The sequence below is a fragment of the Stomoxys calcitrans genome, chromosome 4, assembly GCF_963082655.1.
Source record: "Stomoxys calcitrans chromosome 4, idStoCalc2.1, whole genome shotgun sequence".
NCBI classification, from domain to species: Eukaryota; Metazoa; Arthropoda; class Insecta; order Diptera; family Muscidae; genus Stomoxys; species Stomoxys calcitrans.
Window position 1 is genome coordinate 158857974 of NC_081555.1, and position 22134 is coordinate 158880107.

The window sequence follows — 22134 nt, forward strand, 5'->3', positions numbered from 1 at the left end:
TGTTGAAAGTCATAACTCAAGCTTTTGTTTCAAATTCCAGCCAAATCGGATAAAAGATGAGGTTTCTAGGGCTCAAGAAATCAAGTCGGGGGATCGGTTAATATGTGGCTATAACCAAATATGAACCAATATAGCCCATTTTTAGAGATGGGCGATGGGTAAATACCCAAATAGGAATTTACCCGGTAAATACCCGGGTATTTACCCATTAATACTCAAAAGCTGGGTATCTATAGTTTTTCAGATATCTTGGGTACAAAAACATTTTCCAAACAATTTTTAATAATTTCGTGTATTTTTTGTGTATAATCCTCAACTTGTGATCTCATAAAATCGGATTTCAGTTATATATATCCGCTATATAGACCGATCTCCAGACTTAAAGTCTTGAGGAAAAAACTTGGTAATTTTTCATCCGATTTCGATGAAATTTGGCAAAGTGAGTTATGGTAGACCCTTACCCATTTCTGTGAAGTGTGGTTCAGATCGGACAATATTTCGATATAGCTGCCCTATAGACCGACCGATCGATCTCCCGATATAAGGTATTGAGGCCATAAAAAAATCCATTTATTACCCGAATTCGATGAAAATTGACACAGTGTGTTTTGGTAGACCACTACCCATTCCTGTCAAATGTGGTCCAGATCGGACCATATTTGGATATAGCTGCCATATAGACCGATCTCCCGATATCGTGTTATGAGCCCATAAAAGGAGCATTTTTCATCAGATTTTGCTGAAATTAGAAACAGTGCGTTTTTAGTATCCCTTTAAAACATTTTGTTGAATATCGTCCAGATCAAGCCATATTTGGATATAGCAGCTATAATGATCTCCCGATATAGAGTATGGAGTTTATAAAAGGAGCATTTTTCATTAGATTTTGATGAAATTTGAAACGGTGCGTTTTGGTACCCCTTTTAACTTTTTACACCCACCACCGAAGGATGGGGGTATATTCATTTTGTCATTCCGTTAGCAACACATCGAAATATCCATTTCCAACCCTATAAAGTATATATATTCTTGATCAGCGTATAAATCTAAGACGATCAAGACATGTCCGTCCGTCTGTCTGTTGAAATCACGCTACAGTCTTTAAAAATAGAGATATTGAGCTGAAATTTTGCACAGATTCTTTTTTTGTCCATAAGCAGGTTAAGTTCGAAGATGGGCTATATCGGACTATATCTTGATATAGCCGCCATATAGACCGATCCTCCGATTTAGGGTCTTAGGCCAATAAAAGCCACATTTATTATCCGATTTTGTTGAAATTTGGGACAGTGGGTTGTGTTAGGCCCTTTGACATGTTTCTTTAATTTGGTCCAGATCGGTTCAGATTTGGATATAGCTGCCATATAGACCGATCCTCCGGTTTAGGGTCTTAGGCCCACAAAAGCCACATTTATTATCCGATTTTGATGAAATTCGGGGCAGTGAATTGTGTAAGGCCCATCGACATCCTTCGTTAATTTGGCTCAGATCGGTCCAGATTTGGATATAGCTGCCATATAGATCGATCCTCCGATTTATGGTGTAAGGCCCATAATAGCCACATTCATTATCCGATTTTGCTGAAATTTGGGACAGTGAGATGTGTTAGGCCCTTTGACATATTTCTTCAATTTGATTCAGATCGGTTCAAATTTTGGATATAGCTGCCATATAGACCGATTTCTTGATTTATGGTTTTGGGCCCATAAAATGCTCATTTATTGCCCGATGTCCCCGAAATTTGGAACAGTGAGTTAAGTTAAGCCCCTTGACATACTTCTGCAATATCGCACAGATCGGTCCAGATTTGGATATAGCTACCATATAGACCGATATCTAGGTTTTAGGTTTTGGGGCCATAAAAGACGCATTTATTGTCCGATGTCGCTGAAATTTGAGACAGTGAGTTTGGTTAGGCTCTTCGACGTCCTTCTTCAATTTTGCCCAGATCGGTTCAGATTTGAATATAGCTGCCATCTCGATCTCTGGATTTAAGGTTTAGGGCCCATTAAAGAGGCATTTTTTGTCCGATTTCGCCGAAATTTGGGACAGTGCTTAGTGTTAGGCTCTTCGACATGTTTATGCAACTTGGCCCAAATCGGTCCAGATTTGGATATAGCTGCCATGTAGACCGATATCTCGATTTAAAGTCTTGGCCCCATAAAAGGCGCATTTATAATCCGATTTCACTGAAATTTGACACAGTGACTTATGTTCGGCTTTTCGTCATCCGTGTCGTATATAGTTCAGATCGGTATGAGGTGTATGAGTATAAGGTATGAAATTTTCACCGAATTTTGATGAAAGGTGGTTCACATATATACCCGAGGTGGTGGGTATCCAAAGTTTGGCCCGGCCGAACTTCACGCCTTTTTACTTGTTGTTGATCATCGTCTAGATCGGACCATAGTTGGATATAGCTGCCATATAGACCGATCTCCCGATATAGAGTATTGAGCCCAAACTTCTCAAATAGTGTGGCAGTCGTCGAGAAAAATGTTGAGCAAAATTTTGGCAAGATGGGTCAATAACTTAACGCCTTTTGACTTGTTTGGTTTTGCAACTGTGTACGTACCATAAAGCAGTTTTTCTCAGTACTTTTTATGCAGTGGCAATGAGATAAAGAAACCCAATTTTCGAAACGCGTCCACCAGTGGGGTGACATGTGTCCTGTCTTGTCTGCGGAACTGGCAATTTCTTTTCTTCAAGACTCATTTAACAATCCCCCCTTTGAGTGTTGCATTCGCTTGGTCATTAAACTCAACTTGAAAAACAATGAATCAGAAATTGGCTCGCATGCCCGACCGGCTGTTAAAAAGCCAAACAGATGAAAAAGATGTTATTTAATTTTGTTACTGCCATTCGTAAGTTTTTGATTCATTACACCCTAATAAACACATATGCTAGCCAAATGAGACTGTTTATATACTTCTTAGTGGCATCATCTGTGAAAGCAGCCAATTAAATAAAATATATTTATTTTAACCAAAAAAAAAAAAAAAAACACCAGCAATAACTATTATTTTATTCGATTTACTCTTTGACTGTGTATAAAAAGAATGTATTCATCAAAAGTTTTAATGAAATTTAGCTCACTGTAACTTTCCATTTGGTATAATTACGCAGCATAGCTGTCATGTCATGAATAAAATTCACATTTGAGTTGATGGATTCTTTCAATGAGTTTCACTACAAGTTTTGACTTGCTGTAAATGTTAATTAAATAATAATTAGCTCTTTATTTAAGCGAATTAAGGTTTTGGCTTACAAAGTTAAACACATGTCAGTATCAAGCAAATCGATAGTGAGAAGAGATGAAGTGAAGAGTTAAATAAATTGAAATGGATACACTAAATATGTAAAGGTTAAAGTCATAATGTTTTAAATGAAAAATTCAAAGAATAACAAGAGCGCTAAAATTTTGACGAGACGAATATTTCATAGCCTCAACAATGGATGGCAATGGTAAAGTTTGTGTTAAGGATTTTTTTCATAGGAAGTGGCATAAGTGGTTTATAAAGGAGGTTACGATTTATCAAAAAAAAAAGTGAAAGGGCATTAAGTTCGGCCGGGCCGATCTTTGGATACCCACCACCTCGGGTGCATATGTAAAACCCCTTTCGTCACAATCCTATGAAAATTGGATAACTTATGCACCCAAATTCGACACGGATATTGAGTGATCTTATAATATAAGTCACTGTTGAACTTTGTATTTCAAATTTCAGCGAAATTGGATAAAAAATAAAGCTTTTATGGGCTTCAGACCCTTTATCGGCAGATCGGTCTATATGGTACCTATATCTAAATATGGTCCGATTTAAACCAGACCTCAGATGTCGGGAGGTTTAAAATAACTCACTGTTTCAAATTTCTACGAAATCGGATAATTAATAGAACTTTTAAGGGCTTCAGACCCCTTATCGGGAGATCGGTATATATGGTAGCTATATCTAAATATAGTCCGATCTGAACCATATTTCGGCCAGATATGTGGAAGCCTTGAACTACTCACTGTTTTAAATTTCAGCGAAATCGAGTAATAAATAATGCTTTTATGGTCTTCAGAACCTTTATCGGGAGATCGGTTTATATGGCAGCTATATCTACAATAAATATGGACCGATCTAATCCATATTTAAGTAAGGTCTTGAGTGGCTTAAAATAACTCACTGATGCAAATTTCAGCAAACTGGGATGAAAAATAAAATTTTTATGGTCATTAGACCCTTTATCGGAAAATCGGTCTATATAGCAGCTATATCCAAATATGGTCTGATTTGGCCCGTTCCAGAACTTAACCATCATGCATCAAAAAGACGTATCTGTGCCAAATTTCAGCTCAATATCTCAATTTTTGATGGCCCTAGAGTGATTACAACAGACGGACGGACAGACACATGGACATCGTTAAATCGTCTTAGAATTTTAGGACGATCCGAAATATTGGGCTTAGGGGACATATAACGTAAAACAAGTAAAAGCGTGCTCGCATTTGTCGAGCTCTTTTCCCGATATCTCTTTTTAGGCAAACAAAGGATAAAAGAAAAGAATTGCTATGTTATTTGAACTATTAAGTTATGGTTCGTTTCGGCATGGCGGCATTAATAGAAGTCATTGTGTAAAATTTCAGCCAAATCTATTAAGAATTGCACCCTTTAGGGACTGAAGAAGAGATCGGTTTATATGGGAGCTGTATTAGGCTATAAACTGATTCAGACAATATGCGACACATATGTTGAAGGCCATGAGACAAGCCTTTGTACAAAATTCCAACCCAATAGGCTAATAATTACACCCACTGGAGTCCCAAGAAGTCAAGATCCCGCATCGGTTTATATGGCAGCTATATCAGGCTACGAACCAATTTCCGCTATACTTAGCACAATTGCTGGAAGTTATTATAAAACAAGCCATGTGAAATTGCAGCCAAATCGGAAAAGAATTGCTCTCTGTAGAGGTAAAAGCGTGCTAAGTTCGGCCGGGCCGAATCTTATATACCCTCCACCATGGATCGCATTTGTCGAGTTCTTTTCCCAGCATCTCTTCTTAGGCAAAAAAGGATATAAGAAAAGATTTGCTCTGCTATTAGAGCGATATCAAGATATGGTCAGTTTGGACCACAATTATATTTTATGATGGAGACCTGTGTAAAATGTCAGCCAATTCGAATAAGAATTGCGCCCTTTGGGGGCTCAATAAGTAAAATAGAGAGATCGATTTATGTGGGAGCTGTATCGGGCTATAGACCGATTCAGACCATAATAAACACGTATGCTGACGGTCATGAGAGGATCCGTCGTAGGCAGATCGGATAATAATTATGACCTCTAGAGGCTCAAGAAGTCAAGATCCCAGATCGGTTTATATGGCAGCTATATCAGGTTATGAACCGATTTGAACCTTATTTGACACAGTTGTTGAAAGTAAGAATAAATTGCGCCCTCTAGAGGCTTAAGAAGTCAAGACCCAAGATCGGTTTATATGACAGCTATATCAGGTTATGAACCGATTCGAACCATACTTGGCACAGTTGTTGGATATCATAACAAAACACGTCCTGCAAAATTTTATTCCAATCGGATAAGAACTGCGCCCTCTAGAGGCTCAAGAAGTCAAGACCCAAGATCGGTTTATATGGCAGCTATATCAGGTTATGAACCGATTCGAACCATACTTGGCACAATTGTTGGATATCATAACAAAACACGTCGTGCAAAATTTCATTTAAATCCGATAAGAATTGCGCACTCTAGAGGCTCAAGAAGTCAAGACCCAAGATCGGATAATATGGCAGCTATATCACCCTCCTTCCAGGTTTTGCCTCGATTATACAGTGATGGTATGTGCTGCCCCCATCCTCAATACATTCTCCCATCGTCTTAAGTCTCACAGCCGCTCATAGCCGCAGTGGCTGCCTCACACATAATCTGTATGTCAATGGGTCGGATATCTAGAATAGTCTTCAGTGCCCTAGTGGGCGTGGTCCTCATCGCTCCGCCTATGCCAAGACAACATGTTCTCCGAACTTGTTGTATGGCCCTTATGTAGCACTTTTTCTCCATTGCAGTCCACCAAACTACTGAGGCGTAAGTAAGTATTGGTCTAATCACGCTCCTGTAGAGTCAGTGGGCTATCCTAGGATTCAGGCCCCATTTCGAGCCTACGTCCCGCCTATGTAGTGCCCAACATTTGTGAGCCTTCTCAGTACGCTCGTGAATGTGACACGTCCAATTCAGTTTGCTGTCCAAGATCACACCTAAGTATTTGTCCTTTTCAGATATCGAAATCGTCTTATTGAGGAAATGTGGTGAGTTAAAATGGCCCACCTTCGTCTTCCTCGTGAACAGGCATATTTCAGACTTCTCTGGGTTAACATGGAGACCTCTGGGTCTAGCCCAGTCATATGCCATATGCAAGACCCTTTGGTCCCTTCTGCATAGCTCGTTCGGATCCTTAGCCCTTAGAAGTATTTTGACATCTTCTGCATAGCAAACGGGTTCAAGTCCCTCTTCCGTAATAGACATTCGTAATAGGTCATTTATGGTGGTCTCCCATAGGAGTGGCGATAAAATGCCCCCTTGTGGCGTACCTTATGCCGCTTTCTCCCAGTCATGGTCAACATTTGCATGAAATAATCTTCAAACATCAAATTATATGGACCACACTATCGATTCAAATAAAGATTTCAGGATTTTTTCAGATTTCATGTCTTTTTTTTTTTTGAAAATTCACATGGTCTTCAGTGTAAAATCCTGTAACTTTTTGCGGCTATTAGCCATAAACAAACCAACGGTTGTCATTACAAGTGGAAACTTGGATTCCTCTATTTTAGTTACTTGAAATGCCAAATTTTCTGTGCATTCAGAACCTCCACTACAACTCTCTGGTATTGGCTGAATCTTCCAACCATCTTTGAACCAACGAACTATTCCGGGTAATATATTTTAACCATATTTCTCAAAATTTTTTCTTTTCTTTCACACAAACTTTGTTCATCGAAGAGTTACAATTTAATTAATTCACTTGAATTACAGAGAAAGCGCTCGCTCATAATTCATTGAAAAATAAATTATGTTAAATTTATATCCCGACCACGCGTTTGTTGTACACGGTAATCTCTTTAAAGCTGAAAGCTTTTAGAAGCACACACACTGCACATAAGGCAAGGATAATGAAAGCCCATGCAGTTGCATGTTTTTAATTATCTGCCGCTTTGAACCGAACCATTGAAAGTGAAAACAGGCCAAGCCATTGCTTATGCTTCATTATCTGGCACATAATGATCATTCATAATGGAACTTTTCCATTATGAATGATCCCGCGTATCCTTAATGAACACAAATTATTCATATGGCCTTCGTTGGTAACTTCATCAGGCATCGAAGCAACGTACATCACGACAGCTTGCTGGCACCATCTATGGTGCAAAATTATGAACTGCTGGCATACATTGGAATTTTGGATTTCATGCACTTTTAAGAGCATGCAGCACCATACGGTTTAATGAGGCCATCATAGCATAAAAGGCAGAGAGGTTATCATCGAATTATGCGTTCAACCTTTGTTGGCTATCAAATATTCTGGGAAATAGAAAAAGAAAAGGAAATCAAGAAGAAGATGCATAGAACATGAGTTGGTAATGCAGCAGCATTGTTTTTCGAATTCTGTTCTCATTGGAGAATATGGAGGCGATTTCCCAAAAAAAGGGGAAGCTTTCAGTATTAATATACTTGTAGCCTTGGTTAATAAAGAGACTAAAAATATGCATAAATTCTGAGGACTTGGTGAAATACTACCAGTCCGGCAGTTGGAACCGGACCACTTGGCGATACATCTACAAAAGGCTGGCTGGAGCCAAGGGAGGTATAGAGGATACCATAAACAAGTAAGAGCGTGGTAAGTTCGTCCTTGCCGAATCTTATATACCCTCCACCATGGATCGAATTTGTCGAGTTCCTTGCGCGCTATCTCTTTTTAGGCAAATAAAGAATATTGAATTAAAACTGTTATGCTATTGGAGCTATAACAAATTATAATCCGAGTCGCAACATAAATGAATTGAAAGCTTAACATTGTAGAAGTAATTGTGTAATATTTCAGTCCATTCGAAAAAGAATTGCGCCTTGTAGGGATTAAAAAGCAAAATCGGGATATTGGTTTATATGGGAGCTGTATCAAGCTATTGATCGATTCAGACCATATTAGACACGTATGTTGAAGGTCATGGGAGAAGGCGTTGTACAAAATTTCACCCAAATCAGGTAATAATTGCGCCCTATAGAGACTCAAGAAGTCAAGTCCCCAGATCAGGTTTATATGGTAGCTATATCAGGTTATGTATTGGTTTGCGCCACACATAGCACAGTTATAACAAAACATCTCATGCAAAATTTCAGCCAAATCAGATGAGAATTGCGCCCTCTATTGGTTCAAGAAGTCAACATCCAAGATCTGTTTATATGACAGCTATACCAGATTATGAACCGATTTGAATCATACTTAGCACAGTTATTGGAAGTGATACCAAAATACTACGTGCAAAATGTAAGTCAAATCGGACGACAATTGCGCCCTCTAGAGGCTTAAGAAGTCAAGACCCAAAATCGGTTTATATGGCAGCTTAATCAAAACATCGACCGATTTGAATCATACTCAGCGCAGTTGTTGAAAGTGATACCAAAACTCTATGTGGAAAATTTCAGTGAAATCGGATGACAATTGCGCCCTCTAGGTGCTCAAGAAGTCAAGACCCAAGATCGGTTTATATGGCAGCTATATCAAACCATCGACCGATTAAAACCAAAAACCAAACCAAAGCACAGCTGTTGAAAGTGATACCAAAACACCGTGTGCAAACTTTCAGTCAAATCGGAAGAGAATTGCGCCCTCTAGAGGTTCAAGAAGTCAAGACCCAAACACCGGGTGCAAACTTTCCGTCAAATCGTAAGAGAACTGCGCCCTCTAGAGGTTCAAGAATTCAAGACCCAAGATCGGCTTATATGGCAGCTATATCAAAACATGGACCAATTTAGCCCATTTACAATCCCAACCGACCTATAACTATAAAAAGTATTTTTTGAAAATTTCCAAGCGCCTAGCTTTACTAATTCGAAAGACAGACGGACGGACATACGGACGGACAGACAGATGGACATGGCTAGATCGACTTAAAATGACATGAAGATCAAGAATATATATACTTTATGGAGTCTCAGACGCATATTTCGAGAAGTTACAAACAGAATGATGAAATTAGTATATCCGCTGGAGGGTATAAAAATGGGCAGAATATCCTGGGAAATTTTCTGCACAAGGAAGTGTATAGGATAGAATAATACTTTGATGCAATATGTACAACGGGCTGTATACATTGTCACGTATAACAACCAAGATAGTCTTTAAATGTAAGAAACAAATTTACACCTTATATAAAGATGGCATAATCCGCAACGGTTTATTTGAGAAGTGGTAAACCACATGTCCATAGGATTCTCATCAATGAATTTTATGAATGTGATGCCTTATAAGGCTTTACTGTCTGAGTTAAGAGTGGCCAATGAAGCTGTTAGTTGGCCGGGTAAAAAACGCAGCCCCTATTGGAAAAACCAAATCGTGAGAGAATGAGTCTCGGCCCGGCCGAACTTGGGATACCCACCACCTGGGTTATATATGTAAACCACCTTTCATCAAAATCCGGTGAAAATTGCACACCTTATGTCCCATAGCAGTTATATCGAAAAATGTTCCGAAATAAACCGATCTGAACCATATACGATGCAGATGTCGAAGAGCCTAACATAAGTCACTGTGTCAAATTTCAGTAAAATCGGATTAAAAATGCGCCTTTTGTGGGGCCAAGACTTTAAATATATCAGTCTACAGCTATATCCAACTCTGAAACGATCTGGGCCAAATTGAAGAAGGCCGTCGAAGAGCCTAACTAAACTTACTGTCTCAAATTTCAGCGACATCAGACAATAAATGCGCCTTATATGGCCCCAAAACCTAAAACCGAGAGATCGGTCTATATGACAGCTATATCCAAATCTGGACCGATCTGTGCCATATTGCAGAAGTATGCCAAGGGGCGTAATTTAACTCACTGTCCCAAATTTCGGCGACACCGGACAATAAATGCGCCTTTTATGGGCCCAAAACCTTAAATCGAGAAATCGATCTATATGGCAACTATATCCAAATCTGAACCGATCTAAGCCAAATCGGTAAAGGATGTCGAAAAGCCTAATACAACTCACTGTCCCAAATTTCAGCAAAATCGGATAATAAATGTTGCTTTTAAGGGCCTCAGACCCCAAATCGTAGGATCGGTCTATATTGCAGCTATATCCAAATCTGGACCGATCTGAGCCAAATTGCAGAAATATGTCGAAGGGCTTAACACAACTCACTGTCGCAAATTTCAGCAAAATCGAATAATAAATGTCGCTTTTATGGGCCTAAGACCCTTAATCGTAGGATCGGTCTATATTGCAGCTATATCCAAATCTGAACCGTTTTGGGCCAAGTTGCAGAAAAATGCCGAAAAGCCTAACCCAACTCACTGTATTAAATTTCGGCGAAATCGGATTATAAATGTGCCTATTATGGGCCCAAGAGCTTAAATCGAGAGATCGGTCTATATTGGCGCTATATCCAAATCTGGACCGATCTGGGCCAAATTAAAAAAGGATTTCGAAGGGCCTAAGACAACTCACTGTCCCAAATTTCGGCGTCATCGGACAATAAATACGCCTTTTATGGCCCAAAACCTTAAATCGAGAGATTGGTCTATATGGCAGCTATATCGAAATCTGAGCCGATCTGGGCCAAATTGAAGAAGGATATCGAAGGGCCTAACACAACTCACAGTCCCAAATTTTAGTAAAATCAAATAATAAATGTGGCTTTTATGGGCCTATATCAATATATAATCCGATATCGCCCATCTTCGAACTTAGCATTCGGGACCAACTGTCTAGGGGACGTTCCACCACCATAACAACCCCCAAGTAGGACGTTGTTGCTCATCAAGACAATTTGGGTCTTCACGACTGTGGAGCTCGATATTCATAGTTTTTAGGGCCCATACCCCAAACCGGACATATTTACAGGCTTTTTCAATAAGGGGTTTAAGTGAATGGTATTTGAGATTAGAAAACGAATTTTATATCCAATTTTAAGGCCAATGGATATATGAGGTTCAAATAAATGATATTTGAGAGTAGAGCAAGATGCTGATATATATCCAGGGCTAAGTGTTTGGGCGACCACCTCACTCCTCAAAATACCCCTATATCGAGCATATTTACGGACCATGTCAATGTGGAGTTTAAATGAAAGAAATTGGGGGTAGAACAAGAATTGATACCCATTTTCAGGACCAATTTTCTGGGAGTCTACTCTTTTCCCAAAATAACCCACAAATAGCAATTTTTTACTCACCATCGCAATATGGGGCTCAAATAAAGGTATCTGGGAATAGAATACGAATTTGATATCCAAATGTAGGACCATGTATTTAAGTCATCACCCCTTTCCCAAAACACCCCCAAAGGGTAAAAATTTTTCGACCATGCCAATATGTGGCCCAAATGAAAGGTATTTGAGATTAGAAAACAAATTTGATAATCTATTTTTGGGCCATGTATATGGGGGACGCCTCATCCTGTAAACTCCTCTTAAGCCAATGGCAATATGGGGTTTAAATAAATCCGTCCTACCGTCTGTCGAAATCGCTATAGCGGTCGAACGCATGAATCTAGCCGCTTGAAATTTTGCACACGTACTAACTTTTAGGTCGTTGGGGATTTCAAATGGCCCATATCGGTTCAGATTTGGATATAGCTCCCATATAAACCGATCTCGTGGTATTTGAAAGAAGAGCACGATGCTGATGTTTTTTCAGGGCCAAGTATCTGGGGGACCACCTCTCCACCGAAAACACCACTAAATCAGACATCATGAGAATATCGGTCTGAAATGAAGTATTTTAAGAATGGAGTACTCCTTACATCCATTTCGTAGACCAATAAAGATCATATGGGATTCAGACAAAGGCACTTATATTGTTAAATTGTTAGTCAAGCGATATACTATTTTCGTAGCATGGTATTTCACTAAATGCTCTTTAATTGCCGAAAGTAAATATTCCAAGGAAACTTTTGTTCCATATAAAGTAAAAGAAGGTGCAGCGGAGCGGGCCCGGGTCAGCTAGCTAGTCATGGGTATAAAAATTATATTCCCTTACTCTCTCGCCATATATGTTAGATTTTATCATAAATCTTACAGCGACATTATTAAATGCAAGTGCCCTCATGTCCAATATAAAATGTCAAACAACATTAATGACGACCTTTAAAAAACAATCACTGAACCTTGGTGCAAGACCTTCACTTGGTAAAACAAGCAAATGCAATCAATTTTTATGATGCAAAAAATAGCTCTGACACAATCTAAATCTACAAAAACACTCTCCCCGCAGACGCAGACAACAATGCATGTTCACACATGTACTGCAATGAAAGTGTGCGGAGACCACATATGGTCTATTAACTAACTTTTTTGTCGCCATCCAATGGCATATAAAATACCAAATGACCATGTACTACAATTTTCACCTCATTCGCCCCGCGGCAACATATAGAACTCCTCACTAAGTGCCTATGTTTGTATGTTAATGTGTTTTGTGTTTTTTTTCTCTTTGGTTACCTTTTCAGATGATGACTATGGCCAGAAGACTGTTTCTGTTTTGGTGGATGGCATTGAGACAGATTTGGAAATAATTGATCATCCTGCTTGTGAAATGTCGGTGAGTACTAAACCTTAAACATTGGGAGTCTGTACAACTGAGTTGAGTTTTTTTTCGACAGCATATGAGGGGAGGGAGTTTCATGAAAAACACTTTTCATTACAAAGCAGGTATAAACTGTCAGAATGTATATAAGGGTGGGTGTCGCCATGAGATATCAATTTAAATTTTAGAAATTTGTTGAAGACAACAAAAGTCGTAAGACATTGCTCTTAATTGACTTCCATTAAAGGATATGCAAATCGATTTTATCAAACATATGAGAAACATTAAAATTTTCTAAAAATATTAAGCGAATTAAGGTAGAAAATTGAGATTTTTTCCTTTGCCCTAACATCCCTCATTTTGAGTCATAATCATGCTTTAAAAAAAAAAACCCATACAACTTACCTCCAATACTCGTAAGAACCTTACATATTGTGGGTGTCATATGGCGCTGAAAAAGTGAAATCAGTTTAGGTCAAGTTCGCACTTGGCTAGATTCCATGGCTGATGCATGCCATAAACCTCACACACACACACACTCATACACACAAAAACCAAATTTTCCAATGCAATATAAACAACAGCACAATGACATTGGCAGTAAGTGCCATCGATTTGGCACCATTCGCTTCTATCATTACAATGTTAAGTGCTGATGACATTTTGCTTTTTCCTTTTTGCTCAGAGTGGACCAATTTCCATTAGGACTTTTTTCGCTGTTGAGTCCTTGTTTTCTTATTTTCAATCAGCAAAATGCATGCTGCAGAATATCGAAAAAAAAGGAAATAGGTACTTAGATAATGTTGGTATCAAATATTTGTAGGCAGCCGATATAAAAAAGGCGACAGATTGTTTTGAAAATGCTTTAAAGGTCATGATTATCGAACAGTGTTTGAAAGTTTAAAGGAATGATGAAGGAGAAAAACCAAAAATGTTTCCCTGACATGCAGCAATCGATCGAAATGGTCCAAACTAAACTTAATTCAGTCTAAAACAAGTAAAAAGGCGTTAAGTTTGGCCGGGCCGAACTTTGGATACCCACCAACTCGGGTATATACGTAAACCACCTTTCGCCAAAATACGGTGAAAAATGCATACCTTATGCCCCATAGCAGCTATATCGAAATATATTACGATTTGGACCAAATGCTAATTGTAGATTTTGCAGCCTTAAAAGGCCATATCGGATGAAAGATATACATGGGACCTATATCTAAATTTGAACCGATTTCGATGAAATTTTCCAAAAATGTTAAGATCAGTAACAAACCAGTCCGTGCCAAATTTTGTGCAGATCACTTGAAAATTGTAACTACTAGGGCCATTTAAGTGCAAATCGAGCGATACATATATACGGGAGCTATATATAAATCTGGACCGATTTTTATGGAGACGTAAAATAAAACACTCCATGCCAAATTTTGTAAAGATCGGTAAAAAATTGTGACTTCTACAGCCTTAAATGGCCATATCGGATGAAAGATATATATGGCAGCTATATCTAAATCTGAACCGATTTTCATGAAATTTTCCACACATATTAGGAAGTCAAATAAAATACCTCGCGCAAAATATTTTAAAGATCGGACTAAAACTGCGACTTCTACAGCCTTAAAAGTCTATATCGGATGAAAGATATATATGGGAGCTATACCTAAATGTGAACCGATGTTTATGAAATTTTGCACACATATGTAGACCTCAAATAAAATACCCAATGCCAAATCTTGTAAAAGTTGAACGAAAATTGTGGCTTCTACAGCCTTTAAAAGCCATATCGAATGAAAGATATATATGGGAGCTATATCAAAGTCTGAATCGATTTTTTTCAAAATCAATTGCGTTTGTCCTTGGGCCAAAAAAGTGACATGTGCCAAATTTCGTGACAATCGGACAACAAATACGATCTGCACATTGATTACAAGAATACATGGACTCACAGACGGACATGGCTAAATCGAATCAGAAAGTGATTCTGAGTCGATCGGTATACTCTTCTCCTTCTTAGCGTTGCAAACAAATGCACAAATCTATAATACCCTGTACCACGGTGATGGTGTAGGGTATAAAAAAAACCGATCTGAGCCATATACAACACGAATGTCGAAACCCCTAACATAAGACACTGTGTTAAATTTCAGTGAAATCGGATAATAAATGTGGCTTTTATGACCCCAAAACCTTAAATCGAGAGATCGGTCTATATGGCAGCTATATTCAAATCTGGACCGATCTGAGCCAAATTCAAGAAAGATGTCAAAGGGCCTAACACAACTCACTATCCCAAATTTCAGCAAAATCGTACAATAAATGCGTTTTTTAAGGGCCCAATACCTTAAATCGAGAGATCGGTCTATATGGCAGCTATAGCCTGATCTGTACCGATCTAAGCCAAATTGAAGCACGATGTTAAGTGGCCTAACATAAGTATTTTATTTTATTTTATTTTATTTTATTATATTTTATTTTATTTTTTATTTTATTTTATTTTGTTTTATTTTATTTTATTTTATTTTATTTTATTTTATTTTATTTTATTTTATTTTATTTTATTTTATTTTATTTTATTTTGTTTTATTTTATTTTATTTTATTTTATTTTATTTTATTTTATTTTATTTTATTTTATTTTATTTTATTTTATTTTATTTTATTTTATTTTATTTTATTTTATTTTATTTTATTTTATTTTATTTTATTTTATTTTATTTTATTTTATTTTATTTTATTTTATTTTATTTTATTTTATTTTATTTTATTTTATTTTATTTTATTTTATTTTATTTTATTTTATTTTATTTTATTTTATTTTATTTTATTTTATTTTATTTTATTTTATTTTATTTTATTTTATTTTATTTTATTTTATTTTATTTTATTTTATTTTATTTTATTTTATTTTATTTTATTTTATTTTATTTTATTTTATTTTATTTTATTTTATTTTATTTTATTTTATTTTATTTTATTTTACTTTATATTATTTTCATATGTTATTCTTTTAAATTTTTTTTACTTATGCCTCTCATTATAAACACTGTCCTAGTTTTCTTGTTTTTTGAAATATTCTAAGTCTCATTTGAGCAACAACATGAAATCTTTTGCCAATATCGAGAATTTTGTTGTCTCTTGCCATTGCTGTCATCAACAACAATACATCGACATTGACATCCTTATTATTAATACTCAAACCGATACAAAACACACACAAAGATACAACTCAATGCACTGAATGGCCAAGAGCATCCAATCAAGGCCATTAGATACTTAACAAATGTTGTGGCACTTTGTTTACAACACATTACCAACTGAGTTGTCCTTTGTTTTCCTTTTATTTTGATGATGCTGCTGGATTGGTCATGTACTGACTTCTACTATTCTTGTGATGGTGTTTTGTGGGCCAGAAGGGAACTAAGAGCGGGCTGTTTATGTAGCACAACTAAACAATAAGTGATAGCGTAATTCCTTTCATTACATCTAATAGTTTCTAATGGTAGGAAAATGCACACATTTCCTTATCATTTTTCATCACCATTGTCCTAATGCCTTCCGTTGCTAGTTATAGTTGGTTGTTATTAAGGCATTTGTGTTGTTATAATTAAATTTCATTTTGTTCTTCACTATTCTTCTCTTCTTTTATCTTCTTTGTTAAACAGACAGAGGCCTTCTGTTCCACCTATAACATCGACCTATTTGTTGTGGTCTATTCTGTAGTGGACCGCAATTCCTTTAAACAGGCTGAAAAGATACTTCAATATCTCAAGGAGAATGAAATGCTATTGACACGAGGTGCCATACTGGTGGGCAACAAGACTGATTTGGAACGACATCGAGAGGTGAATAGACAAAGTAAGTATACGCACCCTACTAACGTCAATGTTTATTGGAGTGAAGACCCAAAGTTATTTATATGGGAGGGATGGGGGAGCGTATGAGTGTTGTTGAAATGAGTTAGTGTTGCGTATACGTGACCTGGTACCACCATTTAATTCAATTTGTATTACGAAGAAAACAAGTTCCCTTAGGTTAGCTTAAAATTAACAAGATTTCAATCACTGAAATAAAATGAGAAATGATGAAAGCTGGCAAACATTCTATAAAAATTAAATATAGGTAAACTAGATAAGGAAAATAAGCTCGCCTCGAAAGAGAAACAAACGAAGATTGTTGAATTTAATGATCTACGCCCTAACAGACAAGAAACTTGAAAATGAAAATAAAAGACTTGCATAAAAATTGTTCTGTAAATAGAAATAAATTTTTGGCAACATTTTCCATAAAAATACAGTTTTGACAAACTTTTCCATATGTATAAAATTTTCACAAAATTTTTCATAAAAATAAAATTTTGATAAAAGTTTCCATTTAAAAAAATGTTTGACAAAATTTTCCATAAAAATAAAATTTTAACAAAATTTTGCATAAAAAAAAATTTTGAAAAAAATTTTATAAAAAACAAAAAATTGATAAAAATTTTCATTTAAATAAATTTTTGACAAAATACAAAATACGTGACAGCAGCTTGTAATTAAGGACCTGAAATTTTTACTCGCTTAAAGGAATTTTGACTCAGACACAATTTCCCTAGCAATCAACGAAGAATGCATATCAGTGACAACCCCTTTTGGCGCCACGTTGTCTGTTGGAGTTTCCTGGGATATATATGTCAGCGACTAGTTCTAGTGTTTCCGCACTAAACACTGTCTATATATTCTCTGACTTCGGAATGTATCCTACCATAAAAGGTGTCGAGGATAGGATCTTTCATAGCCTAGATGCCACAGATGTATCCTCCACGGAGCTTTAGAAGCCTTATAGACACCCTTAGCTAAGCCTTAAAAACGCCCCGGTAGTGTGGTGCAATTGTGGCTTTCTCCCTGTTAAACAGTTTTCTGCAACCCTTCCTTAGACCAGACAGTTCTGAGGTCCTAGAACATGCTGGATTAGCACGCCTTCTTGATCCTCTTGACCAAAACTACTATATCCTCCGCAGATTCCACTTACTTTTCTGATCTGATAGAGGGCATGGTCGTACAAAATGTGTGCCGAATTTTTTCCCATTCTGCCTTTCTTCTGTTTTGCTGAGGGGCCATTTCTGCAGTATTTTCTCCAAGGCTGAAGCTCACATTCCGATGATCAGGGAAACTGACATTCTCTGATTATACCTCCTGCCTGTTCCTGGTTGGTTAGGTTAGAGTGACAGTCCTTTACAGACTCACTGAGACAATTTTAGGTCCATTGTGATACCACAGCAGCGAAAGACCAAAGCTTCTGGCGGGAATTGAACCCACGACTGAATCCCCTGCACTGGAAATCCAAGCACGCTACCAACTCGGCTAGCGGGGCGCCCAAAATCTGTTCCTGGTAATAAAGGTCGGTTTATTCCCTCTATTATAAATCTCCAGATTGCAGCTTATAATGAATTCAGTAAACAGCTCACCTCATCCGTTGATATCCAAACTTAACCATATTTGGTTGTTGTTGTTGTTGAAGCCACATTTTCGTGTGGAGGTGGGATCCTCGTCAAGCTCCTATAGGTGAGCAAGCTCCTTCCGGTCCAAAGGAACGATCGAGCATTCATCCGTTAATATCCAAATTTAACCATGTCTCTTTGTTGTTGTTGTTGAAGCCACATTTTCATGTGGAGGTGCGATCCTCGTCAAGCTCCCATAGTTGAGCAAGCTCGTTCCGCTCCAAAGGACCGATCACCGTTGGAACAGAGTAGCCTTTGGTTATTTTTAGGCGCCAATAACTCGCCGTGTCATATCGAGTATTATAGGCACTCTGTATTTGCGCAAGAGCCTGTGCTGTCCGTCCTCTCACTGAGACTCTTCGCTCAATACCGCTGATTGTCCGCCGCAGGAACAGATTGGCCATTGGTTATTTATAGACGCAAATAACTCGCCGTGTCATATCGAGCATTATAGGCGCTCAGTATTTGTGCAAGAGTCGGTGCCGTCCGACCTCTCACTGACACTCTTCGCTGGATACCGCTGATTGTCCGAGACTGTCGTTGCACCTACTTCGTATATGAAGCATCCCACTATCCGCAAACTGTGAACGCGGCCGATATCTCGCCGCTAAGCTTCTCGTGACTGCTTTTATAAGCGAGCAAGCTTTTTCCGGTCTATACGACCGATCGCCGCGGGAACATGGTGGCTATTGGTTATTTTAAGACGTCAATATCTCGCATTGTCGGCTCTTTTTCCACGCAGAAGCGGTTTCAACCAGCAACTTAAGGCTTGAAGGCGGCATCTCTAAATTGTGTGCCACATATAGGAAGCCAGCTAGTAACGAGACTTACTAATTTTTAGGCTGTCTACTACTGACTCTTCAGTGCTTAGTGAAGGAAGAAGAAAAATATTAAGTCTACTCTATTCTTTTGTCCGATTGTCACGAGATTTTGCACATGTCAGTTTTTTTGGCCCAAGGACAAACTCTATTGATTTTGAAAAAAATCGGTTCAGATTTAGATATAGCTCCCATATATATCTTTCATCCGATATGGCGTTTTAAGGCTGTAGAAGACACAGTTTTAGTCCGATCCTTAAAATATTTTGCGCGAGGTGTTTTATTTGACGTCCTAATATGTGTGGAAAATTTCATGAAAATCGGTCCAGATTTAGATATAGCTCCCGTATATATCTTTCATCCGATATGGCCGTTTAAGGCTGTAGAAGCCACAATTTTTTACCGATCCTTACATAATTTGGCATGGGGTGTTTTATTTGACGTCTCCATAAGTGTGCGAAATTTCATAGAAATCGGTCCAGATTTAGATATAGCTCCCATATATATGTATCGCCCGATTTGCACCTTAATGGCCGTAGTAGCTACAATTTTCAACCGATCTACACAAAATTTGGCACAGACTGTTTTGTTACGGATCTTAACGTATGTGGGAAATTACGTCAAAATCGGTTCAGATTTAGATATAGCTCCCATATATATATTTCATCCGATTTGGCCTTTTAAGGCTGTAGAAGCCACAATTTTGGTCCGATCTTCACCAAATTTGGCGTAGAGTCGGTTTTGTGAGATCTCAATGTACGTGCAAAATGTCATAGAAATCGGTTCAGATTTAGATATAGCTCCCTTATATATCTTTCATGCGATTTGAACTATTAGGGCTGTAGAAGCCAAAATTTTGGCCCGATCTTCACCAAATTTGGCGTAAAGCCGTCTTTGTGAAGTCTCAATGTATGTGAAAAATTTTATAGAAATCGGTTCAGATTTAGATATAGCTCCCATATATATCTTTCATCCGATATGGTCTTTAAAGGCTGTAGAATCCACAATTTTGGCCCGATTTTGCGTGAGACAAGGTTATGAATTGCTATTTCAATTGGTATCTAAATTAAAGTCTGACTAGATTTCGGGATAAGTTGATGTGGGGTATTATATAGGTATAGGGTATTATATAGTCGGCACCGCCCGACTTTTGCCTTTCCTTACTGGTTTTATTTTGTTTTTAGTTTTCACATTTAAATTTTAAAATTATTTATTATAACGAGTTTTTTCATTTTCCTTACTCCTTGCAGTGGGACGCAAAGTGGCCAAAGAAATTGCCTGCAAATTCATCGAAACCTCTTCCGGTCTGGACCACAATGTCGATGAACTGCTTGTGGGAATTGTGGCCCAGGTCAAATTGAATCCCCAACGCTTGAGAAATCTCAGTGAAAAGGATCGACAACGTTTGAATCTGCAGAGCACAATACAAAAACATCGACGCATGTATGCGCCACCGCGACGTATGGTGCGCCAAATGTCCATGTGCCAGGTGGAGGATGAGGACAATGAAACCGGTGGCCATGGCAACAATGAAAATGAATTGTTTCACGATGAGAATCAATCGAACAACATAATGGGCGATGAGGGCATAGGTACCGGAAGTGAACGAACCGCAAGCACCAGCCTGTCCTCGGCCAGCACCTCTAAAGGCCCCATACGTAAGCCAAACAAACGCACTCTCAACCTAGAGAGCATACTAAAAATGGGCGAAAGCGAACTGGAGGATGAGGAGGAGGCCCAACGTTTGGCCAGTGCCACCAATCAGTATGGCTATCATCATCAATCAAAACCCACGAGTAAATTTGAACTTCTAACCAGCGGCAATCCAAAGACCAATGTTCGCACACCATTTGGCAGTGTGAATTCATCGCCGAAATCAAGGAAATCCTACGACAGCAGTTCCGGTGTGGGCAGTGCCAAAGGTCTTTGCCACGAGGCGCCAGCCCATTATGGCAATGAAACACAGGCGGAGGACTCGCTGCTCAATGATTGCAATCGCAAAACTGTCTCAAAACTCACCAGTCGCACCAAGGTTTTCTTGTCTTCGGTGTTGCGTTTTCGCAAAGCCATAAATGTGGCCAAACGACGCAATTCGTCAAGTTGTAGTGATTTGTTTGTTATTTAAGAGTAAGCTGGAAAAAATGGCAAGGGACTGGTAATAGCAAAAAAAAAATGTTCACTGAAATGAAAAACACCACAACCACACCGCCATAGAAATGGGAAACGGAAATGTCTGACCAATTCGTTCGTTTGTTCGTTATGCCTGCGTATTACCGCATCAAGTTAGCATGGCAAAATTGATTTATGCCATGACAAAACAATGGCAATCTAGGCAATTGTTTTTTGCAAGGGATCTTTTTTTTGTGTTTACAAAGATTCTGTTGTGGATTTTTTTTTTAATTTGGTATGATTTTAAAAGGAAAAATAGGCAATCAATTGTGTTTTGTTTTTTTAGACTACACTTCCATATATTTTTGTTATAGTTGTATTATTGTTTTGAGTTTATTCACATTTGGACAATAAACAATACTGAAATTGCTATTTGACAAAGGGAAAAATAAAACAAAACAGAAACAATTCTAATTAAAATCTAAGGTTTCAACCATGGCCCAATAATTTCACCAGTAACATAAATCATTTTTATTTTATGGAACTCATTCATATTTAATTTTGAAATGGAAATTTTTTAGCATCAAACTTATTTGGGTTTTTGTTTTAATGCAAAATTTATAACTTTTGTTTAGACAATTTATAGTCTAAACAGTTTTTTGTCGTTGTTTTCTTTAGATTTTTTTTTTGAATTTTTTATTTTATTCATTTATTTATTTTCTAGTTTGTTTTGAGTACAACCCAAAATCTGCCGAACATATATATGGGAGCCATATCTAATTCTGAACCGATTTTGAGCCAATTTCTCAGATAAGTGTTGTGCAAAAATTTGGCAATGTCGGGAGTCAAGAGAAAATCCTTCCTGCCGAATTTCAAGAGAATCGGTTTACAAATGAGCGCTTTATTGCAATATTTCCCAAAATCGAACGAACATATTTA

At 37.7% G+C, this 22134-nt stretch overlaps 1 protein-coding gene across 1 annotated transcript in view; it reads left to right on the forward strand.

Moving 5' to 3' along the window:
• The window catches only part of LOC106082102 (uncharacterized), a 67240-nt gene extending 45472 nt beyond the window's left edge, over nt 1–21768 (forward strand). Inside the window, exons 9-11 of the mRNA XM_059367332.1 lie at nt 12720–12811; nt 16452–16644; nt 20337–21768. Coding sequence (XP_059223315.1) covers nt 12720–12811; nt 16452–16644; nt 20337–21211 — 1160 coding nt within the window. The 3' untranslated portion in view covers nt 21212–21768. The remainder of the gene's footprint in view (nt 1–12719; nt 12812–16451; nt 16645–20336) is intronic.
• Nucleotides 21769–22134: the final 366 nt, after the last annotated feature.